The 18,522-nt window shown below is 48.9% G+C and overlaps 5 protein-coding genes across 5 annotated transcripts; 1 reads left to right on the top strand and 4 right to left on the bottom strand.

Annotated features, from left to right (window-relative positions):
* Window positions 1–238: 238 nt before the first annotated feature.
* On the bottom strand, window positions 239–1,936 carry ATNIH1004_010332 (uncharacterized protein; the record flags this gene model as incomplete). Its single annotated transcript, XM_033574907.1, has 3 exons — window positions 239–661; window positions 735–1,745; window positions 1,889–1,936. 3 exons carry the CDS (start codon window positions 1,934–1,936, stop codon window positions 239–241), a joined length of 1,482 nt encoding a protein of 493 aa, XP_033422925.1.
* Window positions 1,937–2,582: 646 nt separating this feature from the next.
* Window positions 2,583–3,383, bottom strand: SOL1 (6-phosphogluconolactonase; the record flags this gene model as incomplete). Its single annotated transcript, XM_033574906.1, has 1 exon — window positions 2,583–3,383. The coding sequence occupies one exon, from the start codon at window positions 3,381–3,383 to the stop codon at window positions 2,583–2,585; it is 801 nt and encodes a 266-aa protein (XP_033422924.1).
* Window positions 3,384–12,922: 9,539 nt separating this feature from the next.
* Window positions 12,923–14,357, top strand: ATNIH1004_010330 (RNA-binding protein; the record flags this gene model as incomplete). The annotated part of the gene is made up of 4 exons (XM_033574905.1): window positions 12,923–12,997; window positions 13,058–13,214; window positions 13,307–13,493; window positions 13,565–14,357. 4 exons carry the CDS (start codon window positions 12,923–12,925, stop codon window positions 14,355–14,357), a joined length of 1,212 nt encoding a protein of 403 aa, XP_033422923.1.
* A 648-nt stretch (window positions 14,358–15,005) lies between these two features.
* ATNIH1004_010329 (TBC domain-containing protein) lies at window positions 15,006–16,583 on the bottom strand (the record flags this gene model as incomplete). The annotated part of the gene is made up of 3 exons (XM_033574904.1): window positions 15,006–15,129; window positions 15,282–16,051; window positions 16,116–16,583. 3 exons carry the CDS (start codon window positions 16,581–16,583, stop codon window positions 15,006–15,008), a joined length of 1,362 nt encoding a protein of 453 aa, XP_033422922.1.
* A 552-nt stretch (window positions 16,584–17,135) lies between these two features.
* On the bottom strand, window positions 17,136–18,112 carry ATNIH1004_010328 (putative calmodulin; the record flags this gene model as incomplete). Its single annotated transcript, XM_033574903.1, has 3 exons — window positions 17,136–17,518; window positions 17,582–18,047; window positions 18,110–18,112. 3 exons carry the CDS (start codon window positions 18,110–18,112, stop codon window positions 17,136–17,138), a joined length of 852 nt encoding a protein of 283 aa, XP_033422921.1.
* Window positions 18,113–18,522: the final 410 nt, after the last annotated feature.

Raw genomic sequence — 18,522 nt, 5'->3', positions numbered from 1 at the left:
TCGATCTGTTCCTGGATAAAGTTCCTTGGTTTGAGATAACTGGCACAGGCCTTAGTATTCTCGCTTTTGTTCAGTCTCACGTCTTCTTCCTTCTCCCTTTCTCTCATAAGCTATTTTTTTTTTTTTAATTTCGTTGTTGTTTTAGTTTCGTTGTCGGAGAGATATGAGTGATCTTCAGCCAGCTATGCGAGAGATGTCCTCCACCTCTTCTGAGTCAATCACATATGCCACGGTCATGCTATGATTTTAAGGATGCCTGTCTCCACATTCCTAGTCTCGGTGCCTTCTCTTGTGGCGGCGGCTTCGTTGCAATCAACTGCCGCGCAAGCTGACTAACCCATTGCTTCTCCGACCTCATTATGTCGGCCTCAATCTTACGAATGACACTCAGTTCGGCAACCATTAATTTGATCATCTCGTCCAATCCTTTCACCATCCGGAGGAGCGCGGAATTATTCAGTCGCTCAACCTCGCCGTAGCCCAGAATGTCGAGACTTTCTAGCCGCCTTGAACTTAGTTCCAACTTCATGGTCATGGCGTAGACTTCCTCCTTCCAGGCCGTGTCGATAGGGTCGATAAAAACCGTATGATCGGAAGGTCGTCCCTGTTGAAGTCGGAAATCCTTGATCTCCGTCGCTTGTTGGAACCATCCTTCAAATCTCTGCACAGTCGATGTATATCTCTGTCAGGCTGTCACTCAAATCCGACACCTCCTGCATCACTTGTGAGAGTACTTGGATCTGCTCCGCAAAACGCTGCTGTCCATTATGCTCACGAGAGTTCCCGAGCCAACCCTGCAATGCCTGCCCATTCAGCCGTCGTTGATACTCCTTCTCTTCAACTATCATGCGCTGGTACCTTTCTGCGACCGAGTTGTATTTAGTGCGCAGCTGTCCCTCAACCTTGGTCTTCCACTCAGCATCCTGCTGAAGGGCAGACTGATGGAGAAGGCTCAGTTGGAGAAGCTCTGTCTGCAATGCTGCAATTTCCGGCCGTGACGAAGGAATCAATGAAGGGTCTAACCCTACAGGGCTGCCAGACTGATGTGCGGCTACCGGCTTGTCCATAGTCTTCTTCGGCGAGAAGTGCTGCTGATAGGTGGTGAAATTAGCCCTTGTCAGTAGGGTCGTCGTAGACGGTGACGGAGACTCAAGTTTCCTGGACCCTTGACCCGGGACCGATGTTGTAACTTGACTGCGATGTCGCACGTGGCCCCTCAACGTCGCCGAAGAGCCTGCGCCGGTACTCGAGCTCGCCGGCTGCCTTAAGGAGGTAGATCTGACGGGCCGTAGAGGAGGCGGCATGTTCGTTTTCTTGGGTGAGGTTGAGCGGTCATTCTGCTGGGGTTCTGCATCCTGTTTAGATGGAGAGGATAGTCCCTGTGCGAGTGTAGTCCTCCTTGGAGTCGTAGACGCGACGGGAGGTGCCTTAGCCGATGATGATGTAGTAGTTCTCAGCGGACTACGTCGAATCAAGCTTTGACGACGAGCTATACCGTTCGGCTCAGGCGAACGTCCATTCTGTTGCTGGGCTTTCTGCACCGGCTTGGTCCCTCGCTCTGGAAGTCTACTTTCTTGAGGCTGTTGGAGCCGTGAAACTCCCGCGGGACGTCCATCATCACGGACAGGCAAGAGGCTTTTATTCCGGGCGGCATTGTCGGGACCATTTGTCGGGGGATTTGAAGATACGGCAGTAGTTGTTGACACGGTCTTGGTAGCGCCTGTACATCCTAGATTCGAGGGCTTCTAAAGCGAGGATGTCAGAGTCCATGAAAACATAGTATGCGAGGGATAGCACATCTTGTCGCAAGGAAAATGGCAAGGCCGCATGGGAGATAAACATTGAAAAGGCAAGGGAGCATGAATGGGTGGGTGGATACGACACTAACCGGCTTACGGGGTTCTCGGAGCGAAAGCGAACGTGTAGGTATGGGCATTGTTATCTCTGTTGCTGAATATTCGGTCCTTCATTAGACTAGTTAATCTCAGAAGTATCGTGATCAAACAAGGGTCCGTTGTCGTAGATAGATTGAGGGGTCAACTAGCGGTCACTCGAGCTGAGATCGACTCGACGCTTGGCGCACGGGCGGAAGTCAACGATCGATCGATCGATTGGGTTTCTTATGAGCGAGCAAACAATGTCAAGTTGTCCACTTTCTCCGTCTTTTTAAACCTGACAACAATTCAACAGCCAAAATATACTGCATGGATATGTGCTACGCATACATTGCAACACCATATGCCCGTAGGAGTGATCTGGAAGGTCATTACTGCTCCGTCATTAAACTAGAAGAGCTGTCTCTAATACCAGAGACATAATGATAACACAAACTTTTGACGAGCACATGGGAATAGAACCTCCGAAGAACTAAGTAATTTCATATAAGGAGATCGAATAAAACACCCAGGACAATAGACCCAGCCAATGGTCAAGACAAGCGACCCTTCCATGCTTTCCCCTTCATCAACACAGCGTATTCGTATTAGATTATTCGGAAGCTTTCAGGCAGAGCGATCGTGTCACAGTTGTCCCACCTGTTGTTTTCATCCTGACATTTTCTGATGGTGCGATCATCCACTTCGTTACAGGCTTCCTCGTCGGGGAAAAGTCACTCCATCCACAGCAGCGTGGTCAGTGAACCAGCTCGCTTTCTCCCCAGCGCCTTGGTTGACAAGAGCGGAGGGAAGGCTTCGCCCCTCTTCCGCATCAAAAATCTGTTTCATAATATCCTTCTTTCCACCACCGGTAGCGACAAAGGCGATGCTCACAGCATGCGTGACAACGGGTAAGGTGAGAGTGATACGCTTCGGAGGCGGCTTGGGTGAATCACTGATGGGAGCGACCCAGGAGTCCTTTTCACGCAACAACTCATGACCGGGGAAAAGACTGCAGGTGTGACCATCAGGGCCGCATCCCAGGAGAATAAGATCGAAGACGGGCAATTTGACGCTGTCTTTGGAGGCGAAGATGCGCATTAGCTCCTCCTGGTACAGATCTGCTAGCTCCTGGGGATCCTCGTCGTCGACATGGGCAGGGTCGATAGGGTGCACTTTCGGAGCGCCCAATTCAACCGGGATTTTGCTTAACAGTTCATCCTTCAACAGGCGGTAGTTGCTATCTTCGTGGTCGAGAGGCACCGCGCGTTCGTCAGCGAAGAAGATGTGCCATTTGGAAAACTGAGCGGTATCGTCGGGAGTTCCGTCTCCCGGAGCCAGAAGGGCTTTTGCGAGAATGGTTGGGAGAGAACCACCGGACACGGCAATTCGGAAGGTATCGTGGCGGCTCAGTGCGGCATTCTGGTTCCGAATGATGTACGGCCTCAGTTGTTTGGCCAGATCATCGGTATTTGGGAAGCTGTAGAGATTGGGTGCTGGACTAGCCATGGTGGAAATACGGTCGAGAGGGGTAAGAAGGATGGATGGGAGAATCACTTCTGCCGTTGAGAAAGACAGAGAGAATGAAGGTGGGGTGGCGGGGCAGATATTGCGCAAGAAACCGTCGCAAGCAGTCGTTTGATATACGGAAGGCAGGCACTACCGCTACCAAGTGGGTAATTAATCAATTAACTAATCAATCAGTCACTTCATCAATCGCAAGGAGTAGGGAACAAGATGCGATCAACCCGGCAGGCGTGCCTTTTCCGTTCCTGCCGAGACTCCAACCCGCAAGTAATCACAGGGGAAAGGGAGTATTACACCCACTCACACACTACTCGTAGTCGAGTTGAGTTCACGGGTTTGCGAATAAAGATAGTGAGAATGAAAGACACCTCTTATGGAGAAGTAGACGTTCTCTGGGGGGACTGGAAGCTGGTACCTTAAGACTTGACATCGCCATGACTGCGTTTGAAGCCATGAGGCCATGACGTCGTCATTGCACGGGATCGCAAAGAGACCACCACAACGTCTCTCACCCACCTCCATTGCACCTCGAAGGATTAAACAATATATATGTATATGTGTATATAAATATATATATATATAATATAATAAGACAGCGGTCTCGTCTACCTCTCACTCAATTGTAGATTTCCCTGTCTATTTTGGCCTCCCTCCTTTCCCCCCACCACTCCCAGGCTTCGTAACAATGCCCACCCATTGACATGTGAGATGATGTCAGCGCACCGTTGGCAGCGATGATGCATGAGGATTCAGTCAATTCATCATCACACCCGTGATCAGCGGCTCTGGTATCGTGATGATCCAAGGTCAACCTTTTTGTCGTTGTGCATTCCCGCCATTGAGGAGCGGGCCGTACGGTCATGTCCTATTACGACATGTTGCAGGCTGTTGAGGGGTCATTTCCCCGCACCGATCCTTATCGCCAATAAGGCAAGGCAACGAAACGAGGCAATGCGGACAAACATCTTAACAATACAATATTAAGCATAGAGTTAGGTGCTGTACGTGCTACCGTGCAATTATGTTTATGTATGTAAGTCGGCACCTGAGATAGTAATCCGCCTACTCCACGGTATCTATCTTACCCATCAGAGACCAAGATTGTCGACCCACGACCGTCTGGGCAATACAAATGCACGCAATATGAAACTCTTCCAATTCCCACGTTTCGTTTTCGTATCCAGGGTTGGTAGGGATGATGTTGAACTGTTGGTATCATCCTAGTATCTCTATGGATACCAAAATGCCTCTTAGTCGCAGTGATCTTCGTAAACTCGCTGGGTTATTTACCCTAGCTGTCAGCATAATTTCGCAGCAGTCATTAACCGACAGCGGGCCTAATAGTAAATATCGCCGAGTATGTCCATGAGAGATAACTCAGATTCAAGTGCCGCTCTGCTGAAATATATTGTATACATTTTGGATTTACATGAGACCCTCGCTGCAGACTGTGGTCGGGAGGATATACACAATCCAATATCCACTGGAAGACACGCTCTCTAAATGATGTCCATGCCGTGAATCAGGTCCATTTACAATCTCTTGGCAATTTCGGTAAATTGATCATCTTGATAGGGCTTGAATGCATGCATGCATGCAATCTTCAGACTTCTCGACAAGGAGGAGCTCGGCAGACAACCATTCTAGAGTATTGTTTCGCGATCCAAACGTCAAGAATTCCAGGCGTACATGGTCTAATCCAGTCATTCCGATATAGGATCACCCATCAACCAGACCTGTCTATCCCGATCCGAATGTGACATTTTATCAACGAATAATAGCGTTGACACCTTTAATGAACCCAGATATTATCTGTAGGATCCGACATAGCCGTGTTCGAATCCAAAGCATATACTCCGTAGTAATTGTGCGTCATTGCCGAACTGCCGAAATCTAGGCCATGTCAGATCTGGTTCCCCAACACTTCTATATACTTTCCCAGACAAAGCCAACTTGATACCAATATTTATCACTCAGTCGGGAAGCCAGCAGCTATCTCCCCACCTGTCATATGCCCCCTGAAGTGAAGTGACATCTGTGGCCTGCCCCGTGCCTTGTTTTGCAGGAAGGTTGTGCCGCGTTCAATATGTAGGTGGCCTTTTTTAGATTGCATGGGGCGTGAAACCCTTATTTTTTGTTTTTTTTTTGTTTTTTTTTTTTTTAAAAAAAAAAAAAATTAATAAATCAACAGAAAATGCCTCAGATCTCGTCGTCTTGCAGAAGCGGGGTGACGTATTCCAATGCTTGCTGGACGAAGTAGGTAGGCACGCCTGTTGATTTTGCTGCACTACCTCCAGCAGTACAGAAACGATTGTGATACCGTAGGAAGCTTCTTGACCTCCATAAAGATGAATATTGATTACCACAAAATGACAAACAATTTGCCAGAGTGGCCAAGTTTCTTGATAAATACCAGCCCAGCTTGCATGGATCACTCGGCTTTGTTGCCTTGATCCACAGTAGAACACACTCTACAGCTAGTTCGTTAGTGATGCGCAAGTCCAAGGGACAGTGTGACACTAGTCAAGGGATGGTGACAATCGAGGACGCATTTTAGTGGAGGGACAGGCCGCCCTGGATCATACCGTGCGTTAAACTGTCAGTCCAACCCGGGGTGCATAACCTGGAAGGTAAATACGGAGTAGGAACAGACAACACGGACTGCGAGGACACTTGTATATTACCTAAAACGCACAAAGCTACAGCATGGCATGGGCACAAAATAGGTAGTATGCCCGTGACAGGCAGACGTATTAGTTAAGATATTCGTTACATGGAAGTCACGGGGACGATCGGAGAATGTTGTCTCGGGGGCCAATAAAAACCCAAAATATTAAGGGAATGGTCCTTATTATCAAACAGAATAGGTTATGGAATTTTGGGTATAATACAGTCAATGAGGCCATTATCTATCCCCTTACAGAGTACAGTCTCAGGATAGAATTCCTTGAATGGGAAAGAAGAATGGACGATGGACAGGCGGCCTTCCAAGTCCGTCACAGACAGAAATTCTGAAACGGACGGGGTGGAGATGGCAACCGCCTCATGGGGAATGCAGCACAGCCGCAAATTTTTTTTCGCCCTCTCACGCATCCCACGAGGCTGAAAGGCCGTTACTGTATGGTATCGTGACGGACACGGTCAGTGTACTCCAGAGCAGGTACCTTGGGAGAGGTAGAGTGGGTGGGTAGGTACCTCCTCAGTAGGTACTATCCCTAAGATGCGACCAACAGGAGGAACAGAATAGAGTGTAAAATCTTGGGTTTCCATCGATGACTACTATAGAAACCGGGATCTGAGCTCTACTGCTGACTCCGACCAGCACCGACCCAACTGTGGACGCTCGAACCCCCGAGCCCCGAGAATGGTTCTCAGCACTTGTCAACGGGCAAATGTTGAGTTAAATGGCAGGCAGCCACTCACGGTGCCCGAGAGCCACATGCTCCGCCCCAGCTGCCAATAGTTCCAAAAATCAACCAGCGCACTAGCGAGTGGCCAAAAGCGGGTGCGACGAACCAAACTGGTGGATTGGCGGACACGAGGGATAGCAGACGGCAGAAATTGGTAGAGATAACAATTCTTATAAAACTGAGTTTTTACCTGAACCGTGGCCGCGAACTGTTCCTGAGGGAACGGTGAGAGGTGGTCGAGTCATCGAGTTGACTGGACCAGGACTATGACGACACGACCTATGCGAGCAAACGTATAGGAAGAAGAGGAGAAGACCGACGGATGGGGATTGAATGCATGGAACCAAACCTGATTGGGAACCTAGCAGAAGGCCAACCTCCATCTTTGCGATCACCACATTCAGGTGATTCTGCAGTTCGACACTCAATGGAGGAGGATATACTGTAGATACCTATGTACGGAGTACAGCGTAGCCCATGGAAAGGGGCGGTGGAGGACCGACAGGCAGATAGATACCTTAGGTCAGGTAGATGGATGGATGGATACGGCGTACTGTATGGTATGTAAGGGTTGATGTAAGGATGCCTGCCATTGTAAGAATGGCCTCTTTGCAATGCATCGCTATGATTTGATTGTCCTCAGCTTTAGAATCAACCTCCGTGGTTGACACCCTGGAGTCATTCTGAAACCACAGCCCACATTCCACTCTTTTTTCTCTTGGTTGTCGCAATCCACTCGGTTGCCCTACATCTCCAATGACTGGAGTATTGATTACTAGGGAGATTATCATTATGCTATAGTTTTTTTAATTGTTGTTACTATTGTCCTGATGGAGATGGATTGAGTATAAAAAGGAGATTTTAATTTCCCTTGTCTATCACTCGTCAATCGCCTGATCCTCTTTCTTTTTTTTTTTTTTTCAGAACACCTGGAATAATTTAGTTGCATTATCCACATAAGACTAACCAGACACGACCAGCCCAAACAGGGGAGAGAAAAAGTGGACCGATCTGACTCTTCTACGTATCCTTGGCGCCCGGGCACTCCATGGTCAGGTATCAGCCCTGCTCAACTAGATTATTATATTTATTTCATCTTCCTTGTCGCTTCTTACCTGACACTAACAACAGACACTACGATTACTCTCCCAGATTCAACTGCAACCATTCGAGGTCCCGAACATTCAATCGCCTACCATCCTCTTTGATTACTCTTATTTCCATCGATCGACCATCCATCTACCTTCTTCGCTTCTTGCCACTCTTGGTTGTCTTACAGCGGCCCACTTCCCTCCGCCCTAAGAATTGGGAACCCCAAGGCAGTCAAGTCAAAGAAAGGAAAATTCAAACACCAGAATATTCTTGCGGATCCCGCGATTCCGTTTTGGCATCGCCTTGACTCATCCTTCTGGATCGCTATATTTAGGACTCGCTTTCTCTTCCAGATCCCACACCACTGTTAAATTAATTAATTGTTCACTGTTTTGCATCCAACACATCTGGGATTGGATTAACACCTCTGGCGACGCTGGTGTCGCATCAATCAACCACCACCACCATCACTACAATATTCTGCTCTGCCGACCTGGCATCACATGGAAATGAGTTCCCCCTCCGTGCAAGTTCAACCACAACCTTCTGGCGCAAAGGGTGTCACCCACGCATCCCCTGAAACTGGCCCAAAATGCATGGGGTTCGACATCGTGCGCTGCTCGAGATGTCAACGATCCATGAGCCTCGAAAACGAGTCGTCCCCGGGAGTCGTGCGCTTCGGCATGAATTCCTATTACTGCAGCCGCTGCGCCTCCATGGTCGGCTTTATCCGTTGAAGCTGGTTTTGACCGATAGACTCCACCAATGCAACGAAGAAGAAAGTAACCGCATCGTTATGAACACACCTTCCGTCGTGTCGCCTCTAGCTACTCCTGTCTTTCATCCATGAAAAACGCAGGTCTTGACGTACTGGTTCCTTGATGTGTATTATACTGGGTTCTTCCTTATGATCACTCGCTCCGACCATTCTCCCGATTGGTGAAAGAAATATTCCACTGTGCTGGCGCAGGTTGATATGCCCCTTCTCGGGAGAGAACTCGACGACTCACTACACCGTTCCTTGGCGATAGTCGGTCAGGGTGGTTGACATCGATATCCCCTCCCGCCACTACCGGCCTTTCACCGGGTTCGCACGGCCGATCACCGGAACATACCTGCGCTCGGGCGCCTCGCGACATGGTAGTGGACTGGCAAACAGGTTATGCGAGACTTCGCCAAACTCTTTCAGGATCAAGTCAGGTTCAAATCGCTCCATGTGACATGGACATGCAGAAAAGAGCTGTCGCAAACCTTGCCTGATGACAGCCTAATACGAGTTTTGACCACAGTCTCTCGCTCTTGATATTTTATTTTTACGTGTTTCGCTTTTTTTCCATCTCTGCTCAATACCCAATCATGTTTAAAGCATCAGCGACACTGGCAGCGATAGAGTTTGGCATTGTCCATAGTTGTGTTTTGTTTTATTGATCTAAGCATACGCTGTCGACAATAGTATCCATGACATCCAAACAGAGATCGCATACATCGTATCTTAACTCCCATCGTACCTTACCTTGATTTAGTCTCGCTCCCGAGGGACACCCTGTAAGCATAGAGACCAAACCGGATTTAACACAAATACTCTCCTACCTCAGGGAAGGCTACTGCCTTTCAGGATAAGCCCAGGATCCCCCCTGATGATCGACCACATCCGCCAACATCGGTAGATAGCCACCACATGTTTGCCAGATCGGAGTAAAAGGAAGTTTAATACCGGCTCGGCATGTATTGACACTTTTTTGCCATGTGCATCATCTCACGGCAAGTGTTCCCGAGTTTACAGTACATACGTGGCTGAGAGTAGATATCCTTCTTAGGATTATTGTATTTGTAGAGAGTACCTACCTACTCCCCTCTTTCAGGCTTATTTAAATATAATTACCGTCACAGAATCGATCAGTAAACAACACCTAGTCTAATAATACTTCCTGGTAGTTAGGATGAGCCTTAAATCTGACCGCTAGCAACGCAAGCGAGGATGGACCCCCGTCCAAGCCACAACCTAGCCCAAGAACGCAAGAAAACTCCAGAAGATGATTTACATCCACCAGTTGGGCCTAGTTGACTAGTCTAAATCAGAAAATCCAGACTTCGTTAGACAACTTACAAACCAGGTTAGGATACAGAATTTCCATGTGGACAGACTTCCCGGCTCTTGTGCCACCATGCGTAACGTGCAAGAAAGAGTGTGGAGCATTGTGTATTGAAGTCCTACCCCTGAGACAAGCGGAGTATCTACAAATTACGGAGTACTATCTAGCAATACTACAGGTACGGAGTACTTTCGTAGTGTGTAAGGTGTCTGTCGATGTCAGTCTGCCTATCGGTTCCTTACAGGTATGTACAGTACATTGTATAGGCAATTGATATTCTCCGGACGCGCTCTCGCCCTCGTTCTTGAAGTATCTTGTTCTACGGAGTACTCCGTAGTCAGATACGAACGAAGAAAGCCACCTGGCGGCCACACCAGCCAGCCCCTTTATGAAGGCTGATCGGTGGGTCAGCCAGAAGTAGGTGGGTAGATTGGTATGTTTCAGTTGAGCTTGGAACTCCACATGGTTGGGCTTGGACCATACAATATTGGGTTTGAAAAACAAAGCGCGACGTTCTCGTTGATGAATATTTTTATTGCTGGTATCCTTGGCTCTGATGCGGACGAGGAGGTTGGTAGTCTAGGCTGATCTTGTTTGAACTAACACTAGAATAGTTGTGTGGATGATCTATTCGTCATCAGCGAGATAAGGAAAGACTCGCTGCACGTCCATGCCATGTCCGTCAAGGATATGATGATAGCGATCATGATCCAGACATTCTCCGACACCTACCAAGGTATAATACTGATGGCTGGATTGGTGTCTGACCAGTAGTCCCTTGTCGCTGCACGAATGCAGCCCATGAATGTAACCCGGGAAATTCTTCCGACTGGGTTGATTGTGATACAACTTCTGTCGATGGATTTATCCTGAACAATATATAAAGAATTAAAACAAAAGGAAAAAGAAAACTGCTGACAGGACTCGACGAATTTGGGTGCTTGGGATCATCCTTGGAAGAGCAAGGCCCTTAAGAGTCCTGACATCCAACTAACTAGCGGGTGATCCTCCCGGAGCCACGGGACTATCGAAGTTTTAGTTTCGCCGACATCTCTCCTCCTACATCTTCCTTCCTGACGGCTATGAGATCCGATCACATCAAGGGGTTCGTGCTGTGGATAAGAGGGAGGTCCTGCTGTGCAACTTACTCTGGCTGGATCGGCTAGTACTAGCGGTGACCCTGAGGAGCATCAGTCAATCATTTATCCATTCGTCCCTGCAGTCTCATTTGTTGACAGCTCACCTGCATGATGCCAGGATCGTCCGAAACAGGATATCGGAAGAGGTCATCTTTTTTCTTCCTTTCTTTTTCTTTCCTTTTTTTTCTTTTCTTTTTTTCCTTTTCTTCTTCTCCCCTTCCTCCAGGATGATAGTAGATTCCCTGTCCTATCTCTGATGCTGTTCCTGAAGTGCGTCCAGGGAATCCAAGGCTGAGTGGCTACTTACTTCGTACTTCTGGATTTGGTGCATCGCCTCGTCGGTCGCCTCTCTTTGCTTTGGAAAAATAAGCAAAGACCCACTGGGTCTTGCGACGTGACTGCTCGCATCTCCTCCAATCATCATCACCGCCATCAATGAGATCCATCGGAATGCAAAGATCTTGACTGAGACTAATGCCCACCATTGCCTATGTACTCCCACCTCGATGCAATGCTCTTCGGAAATGCAGCCGTGATACCACAGGAACAACGCAGGGCTGATACTCCACTCAGTATCGGAGCTGCTGCCAGCTCTTCTTCCCTCTGTCCTCTGCTGTGGCTGCCCTGAGATCTGGCGGTGTAACCCCGAATGTGCTAAGAGGTACGTACTCGAGGGCTGTGACTGTCTGTGACTGTCTGTGACTGTCTGTTTCTGTCAATTTCTGTCAATTTCTGGGGATTCTGTCCGTCTTCAGGCTGGCTGGCTGGGTCGAACCTTCATTCTGATCTGTCGTTCTCCTCGACGCCATGGCCTAAAGAATACGAAAGGAAAAAACAATAACTCCAACACACGAAAAAGAAAAGAAAAAAAAAATTTGAAAATGAAAATGAATGGTCACACTCCTGCACCATCGACTCGGCTGCGTTTTTTTATTTCTATTTTTTTTTTTTTTTTTTGTATTCTGTCCCCTTCAACTATCTCAAGTTCCCTTCCAGTATCTTGATGCATGACATATCAGGCTGTCTGTCGCGTATCTACCCTGATCACGTCCGCTAGACTGGAGGCGAATTGACACATCTTAGCATCAGAATCCTATCTAGTCGTCTCTAGTCTAGTTTGTTCTCGCTGCCTGAACTGCACCTGTGGCTGCTGTCGCTTGGCTGTTGCCCTCGTTGCACTGTTATTTACTTCTGCGACGATTCTTCTCCCAACTTCACTTCATCGGTGGGACTTGGAAGTAGACAGCAGAACACCGAAACTCGCATCGAACTTGAGTTTTATTATTTTTGTCGCTATACTAATCCCATCTTTCCCCGTCGGTGCCTTTCAAGGGGCGAGCGATTTATTATTTTCTTTCTTTTTATTCAAGTGCCCCCCTCCTCGGTGAATGTGCCATCGGGTATACCGTGGTGCATGAGACAACATTTCTCAATCTTGCGACCGTCTCGAGAGTCAAGGTGAGGCAAGACTCAATCGGTAGATGAGTGTTTGACTGGTCGACTAACTGATATGGGTTTGCTGGCCAGACGTGGGCTTACTATTTCCCTCTCTATCTATTCTAGTCTCTGATCTATTTTTTTTAATTTATCATTTGATTTATTTTCACCAGGTGTCTTTACATGAAAGTCATCGACAGTGCTCTTCTACCTCCGGTGACAACAAATCAGTCTGTAGCGGTCGTTCTCAGGCTGTGATATCTCCCCAAACCTGCACTACACAACAGTCACCCTCTTGACCTCAGCTGGCACGGGTTCTCTTTCCGTAGCTGACCGCTACGTTGAGCACCATGCCCTCCCCCCAGAAAGCAAGAGCGACGAGGCCTCGAGGGTCTGAGGAGGAATTCGTCCTCTTCCTCCAAGGGGTAAGCACTGTTTCTTTAACCCTCATCATCTCACGAGATCATGTCTTACTGAGAAAACAGATTCCAGCCCACTGTCGCTGGCAAGAGCTCAAGGACCTGGTCCGGCAGACTGCGCTTCATATCCGACAAGCTGTGGTTTATGACGACAACCGTGGATTCCCTACAGGACTGGGCCAGATCATCGTGAAGAATGAAGACGAAGCATGGCGAACCTACCGTGCGTAAATGAATACCGCGCAGAAAAATAAAAATAAAAACCCACGACTCTTCTCCAGAAGATGCGCTGACGCGGTGCGTGCTCTTTTCCAGACAGATTATCCACCCACGGCTGGGAGGGCCAGAGTCTGGTTGTCACGCTGGCTCGCACCAGTTCTCCCACACGCCCGATCGCCGGACCGACCAAGAGCCCAACCTGCATGAACTATGTGGCCGGATACTCGACTCCTCCCCGAGTCACCACGAGTCTGGCAGTACCTACCTCTCCCCTGTCTCCGGAGTAAGTCCGCCTGAGATGTATATGACATGGATGCACTCCAAATCCTAACCCAACGGCGTTTCTCTATCCAGGCCGACATATCAGGGGCCTGAGTATACCGCGCCAATGATGAGCCCGATGGCGGTTCCCCTTCAGCCCTTCCTGCCTATCTTTACCGATCCCCTTTGCCAACCCATTCCCGCCATGTCTCACTCTCCGGGTCTGCGGCCATCCTTCTGTGATCCTAATCTCGCTTTCGCATTTTTCCCAGCGTATCCCATATCCCCAATGGCGCACCCCCTCCACGACACAACTATCAACACCATGCACATGGACAGCAGCAGCAGCGCCACCACTAACAACAGTCACCCTCACCACCGACCTCGAAAATCTATCTCCAGCTACACTCGTCCGATGACGCGTCGAACGATCTTCATCCAGAACCTCAGCGCCAGCACCACGCCAACAGATCTCGAAACTTTCCTGCAGCAGTCCATCGGCACTAATGTCACCACCAGCTCCATCGAGCAAACCGAGATGCCCCTGGACGCCGAGACGGGTTGCTGCAAGGGCTTTGCGCGAGTGACGTTTCACCAGACCGAGGAGGCCAAACGCGCCGTCACCATGTGCAACAATGCTATCTTCATGGGCGCCAAGATCCGCGTGAAGATCGATCGCAGCATCCATGTGCGGTATAGTTTAGCTCAGGGGCCGACGTCGCTCCCCGAGTCCAGCCCTGGGATCGTTGCACCGGAGTCCAGCGGAGCGGAGATGAAGCTGTCCGCCGCAGGAGCGAGGCGAGAATCCGCTCCTACCCAGGTAGATCGGTGTCAACCGTTGGTGGTGAATGGGTCAGGAATAGGGAGGCGAGTAGTTGCGACTTGACCCCCTCCTCTCTCTTTCTATGTACTCTGTGGGTGAGTAAATGGAGGTATATTGATTGATCTGTTACTAAAAGCGATGTTTTTGTTTGATAATTTCCAGCTTAGCCTCTCTTACTTTATTTCTATATTTGCTTTCTTCTGGAGCAATGGATGGAAGGCGTCTAGAAAGAAGACAAACCCCAAAAATAGAGGCCGAGGCCGAGCAAAGACACTTTTTTAATACTTAGTTAAAAAAAAAAAAAAAAGACTAAGTATGAACTATACTACTATTGATAGATAGTAGATAGTAGAATAAAAGGTATTATGCATCATCATTCAATTCATCAATCATCTACCTATGAATACCCATATCCATACAATTCAATACAATATAATAGGACAGCCCAATGACTTTCCTTTCCTTTCGTTCCCTTTCTTTCCCTCCAAGTCTCATCATGTTGTTCATCAATCAATAATACAGCAAAACATGGTACATCATAAAGCCCGCCACATTAGAATAACCATCATAGATAAAAAAAAATATAAAATAATAAAAAAAGACAGAAAGAAAGGAAAGAATAGAAAAGCAGTCCTCTGCATGCATACATACATCATACATGTGAAACTTTATTTCAGTTTCGTTTGATTTGATTTAGGGAAAACAGACGAACTATTTGGCATGCTCGATTAGTTCGGCATAGACTGGTTCGGGGATCTTTCGAACGATCAGCACGGTTAAGGCGATTATCTCTTTGGCGTCCAAGGGGGGGAAGGATCGGAGGATTTTGTTCGGACTGGGAAAATATATCATTAGATAGGTCCGATTGATAGGTTTGATGTAAGACAGCCGATTGCCTGTCCTGTGCTTGGCTGTGTTGCTAGGGAGGAAATGAAATGAAAAAGTGGAGAAAAAAAGATAAGAAAAGGCTAAGATGGGGGAACATACCTAGGACTTTCGAGAAGAGTGTCCCTCATCCGAATGAGTTGGGCAACAATACAGAGGATATTCAAATGAGGCCCGTAGGCAAAGAGAAAGTCCCAGAGATGCAGTACCTCCGGTAAAGGAGGTGTACAGGCACATAAAGTCAGGACGGATGGGAAGGCGTAGAGTTCTGCCTGCAGGCCTTTGGAGAATAGATAGGCAGCGAGTTTGGGCTCGACGATCTCGAGACATCGGTCGACCAGTCGGAGACCGCGATGGACGCCGTCCATGGCCCCCCGGATATAGCCCGGACATTCGCGTGTGATGAACGAATGGAACAGGGCAAAGGCCTCGACTTCGCTGCGGGCGGCGTAGAGGAAGGGTGCGCACAGCACGTTCATCCCTTGCACGTAGATGGCGGAGTCGGTGGTGATGTAGCTGCCGGTGGTGCTGGGCGTGGACTGTCTCGGGTCGGGCTCTTCCATTATGCTTGGGGGGGTGTTGATGAGCTGCTCCATCTCTCGTCGTCGCGATGACAGCGACGGTCGGGGCTTGAGTCGGGTTCGGTTCTTCGCATCATGTAGTTTCCATGCCACTGCGTTGAGAAGTCGGATTAGACTGGCTTCGGTGACGCGCCGTTTGAAGAGCGGGTCGGTGGCCATTGTGCGGAAGGTATCGTTGCGGATCTTGGTATAGGCTGGGGAACGACCCTGATGGATGAGGGAGAGGTATTCGTCGGTCGAAACGGGAGGGATATCAAGAAGAACCAGCCACAAGTAGACTCGATACGTTGACTATAAGACATGGGTCGTTAGTTTATGGAAGTGGAAGAGGGGGAAAGAGGAAGAGAGAACATACCATGCCATCAGCATCTGCTTCGACTCTAGTTGATAAGATCAAGTACCTTAGTTCCTGCAGCCCTTCCTGGATATTCCCCTGCTGCGGGCCATCTCGCAACAACGACTCCAACACCGATCTCTTAATGCCGAATCCGGATCCGGTTTTCCTCCCTGGTCGTCGTTGGGTAGCTATGGCAGGAGGGTCTCGAGAACTGGCATCGCTGTTCGATCTGGTTCGACGATGCATCCGTAGTCGGACTGGAGAGTCAAGCTGAGCCTGGGGTTGGGACAGTTCGTCTGGACCGGCAGAGGAGCGCGCGGTCGATGGTTGAGATGGGAGCCCCGACATGGAAGGTTTCGATGAGAGGATCTGATGAGACTGGATCTTCCGGAGACTTCGTATCGTCCGCGGCGATGACGACCCCGCCAAAGCCGCGAGGTTCAGTTGAGCCTGCGTGGGTTGGTGAGGGAACGATGAGGGGGGCATGATGGCGATGATTATGAAGATGAGGATGATGAGGATGATGTCGGTCGGTCGAGATTTACACCTGCTGGAGGTCACAGATTCCAACCATCTTCTTGGTTCGATAGAATGGGTCAACAAGAACCAAGAGGGGGGTTCATTAGAATCTGAAGGAAATATTTTCTTTTTCTCTTTCTTTCTCACCCTCTCGGTAGTCGGTGTTGTTCACTTCTGTTCCGTCAGACTTTTTTTTTTTTTTTTGATTCTTTTCTCTTTTTGGTCAAACCAAGAGGAAAATGCGGGGACACGCGACGCGCTGCAGACAATGAATGCCGGGTTAATTTAATCTGGCATTAGAGACGAGAATGCTGGGAGAGAGTGCAGTTGCTATGGTTATGGCTGGGACTTCGCATTCAATAGCGCCAATGGAGGGTCCCGCCAAGCTGAAACAGAATGCACTAATATAACTCAACTATATCTACAAGTACACACTGACTACTCCGTACAGTATAGTTAACCTACTAATCATGATTCATTATTCGTCCTTACACAGTACATCCTGTGGCTTCAATCATCTCAGATCTCTCGTTTCTCCGTCCCTCCCACGATGGCGTCAACAAAGTCCGAGTATCGAAAAACCTCGCCGCGCTGTCCTCCTCCCGTCTTCTTCCCCCCAAACACTCGCCGTCCGGTGAACCCACTGAGAACGTCGTTGATCTCTCGCTCCGTCAATGGAGACTCCCCTTCTTCCGGCACCGTATGAAGTAGAGCGTCTCGTAGTTCCTCGACGTCGATCTGGCCACTGTCATCTTCGTCAAACGCCGCCAATCCGTTCATCAGTTCCTGCCGTGACGAGAGCGGGGCGAGTAGACTGGAGAGGATATTTAAGAATGTAGGAAAGTTGATGGACTGTGGACCTCCCGTGGGAAAAAATTGGGATGTCATCGAAGCATCCTGACCTAGACGAAAGGACTAGTATTAGCTACCCTCATTGTATACCGGGCCAGAAGTTTCCCCCGTACCGACGTTCACGAGCACATCCGCCACATCGTCCCTATTGACTGAGCCATCATTGTCCCGGTCCAGCACCTGGAATGCCTCTCGGATCTCCCGTAACTGCGCCGGGGTTAATTTGGCCGCCGCATCGGACGATGCGGCCATCATGTTGGTAGTCTTGGTTTCGATGAGCAGGGAAGAGTCGGTCGAGTTCGCTCCTTTGGTCGGCGACGGAGGGAGTTCTCGCGAAAACTGTGGTTGAGGAATTGGGTCTCTATTCTGGGGCGAGACATGTTCGTCTTCGACGGTATAGGATTGATGGAGTTTGCTGGGAGACTGGACAGGGGTGTATCGACCGGGTGAGCTGCCGGGGGTAGCTGGACGAGCCTGCGAGGGGGGCGAATTGGGAGTAGAAGGTCGACGAAAGGGAGAAGCTCGAGGCGAACCGAAGGATAATGGAGAGGGTCGAAACGGAGCATTACTGGGAGTGACCTAGAAGCGGTGATATGATATGGTGAGCAAGGAAATGTGGAAGGTAAGGCCACAACACGGACCATGATTGTAGAAGATGTCGAAGAAAGGATGCAGGGCGCAAGGAAGCATACGCATCAGCCAGAGTCGAAGAGGCTGATTGAATAGATGAATCTTATCCTCTGCACATATAGGATATTCAGTTCCAATTAGTATACATGTTTCCGTTCTGGGATAAGCGGGCAAACAAACAAAACTCGGCGGGAAGTCGGCCCGGAGTGCACGTGTTCATATATTGTATTCTACTTGGTAGATATTCTGGATATTCTAGATGAGATTCTAGATGAGAAGAGAAGACAGATGGACTTGAATTCAATAAGCCAGGTCTGTAAGGTAAGTCTTGTTCATGATACTCTCCATGATAATGGCTGATCTGTTCCTAGGAACACACCCACAGAGAGAGAAGAGAGAGAGAGAAGCTGAGTCAGCACACGGA

The sequence above is a fragment of the Aspergillus tanneri genome (assembly GCF_003426965.1).
Source record: "Aspergillus tanneri strain NIH1004 chromosome Unknown AapTan_5_pilon_pilon_pilon, whole genome shotgun sequence".
NCBI lineage: Eukaryota > Fungi > Ascomycota > Eurotiomycetes > Eurotiales > Aspergillaceae > Aspergillus > Aspergillus tanneri.
Note: the sequence above shows the minus strand (reverse complement) of the source record. Positions and strands in the feature narration are given on the sequence as shown.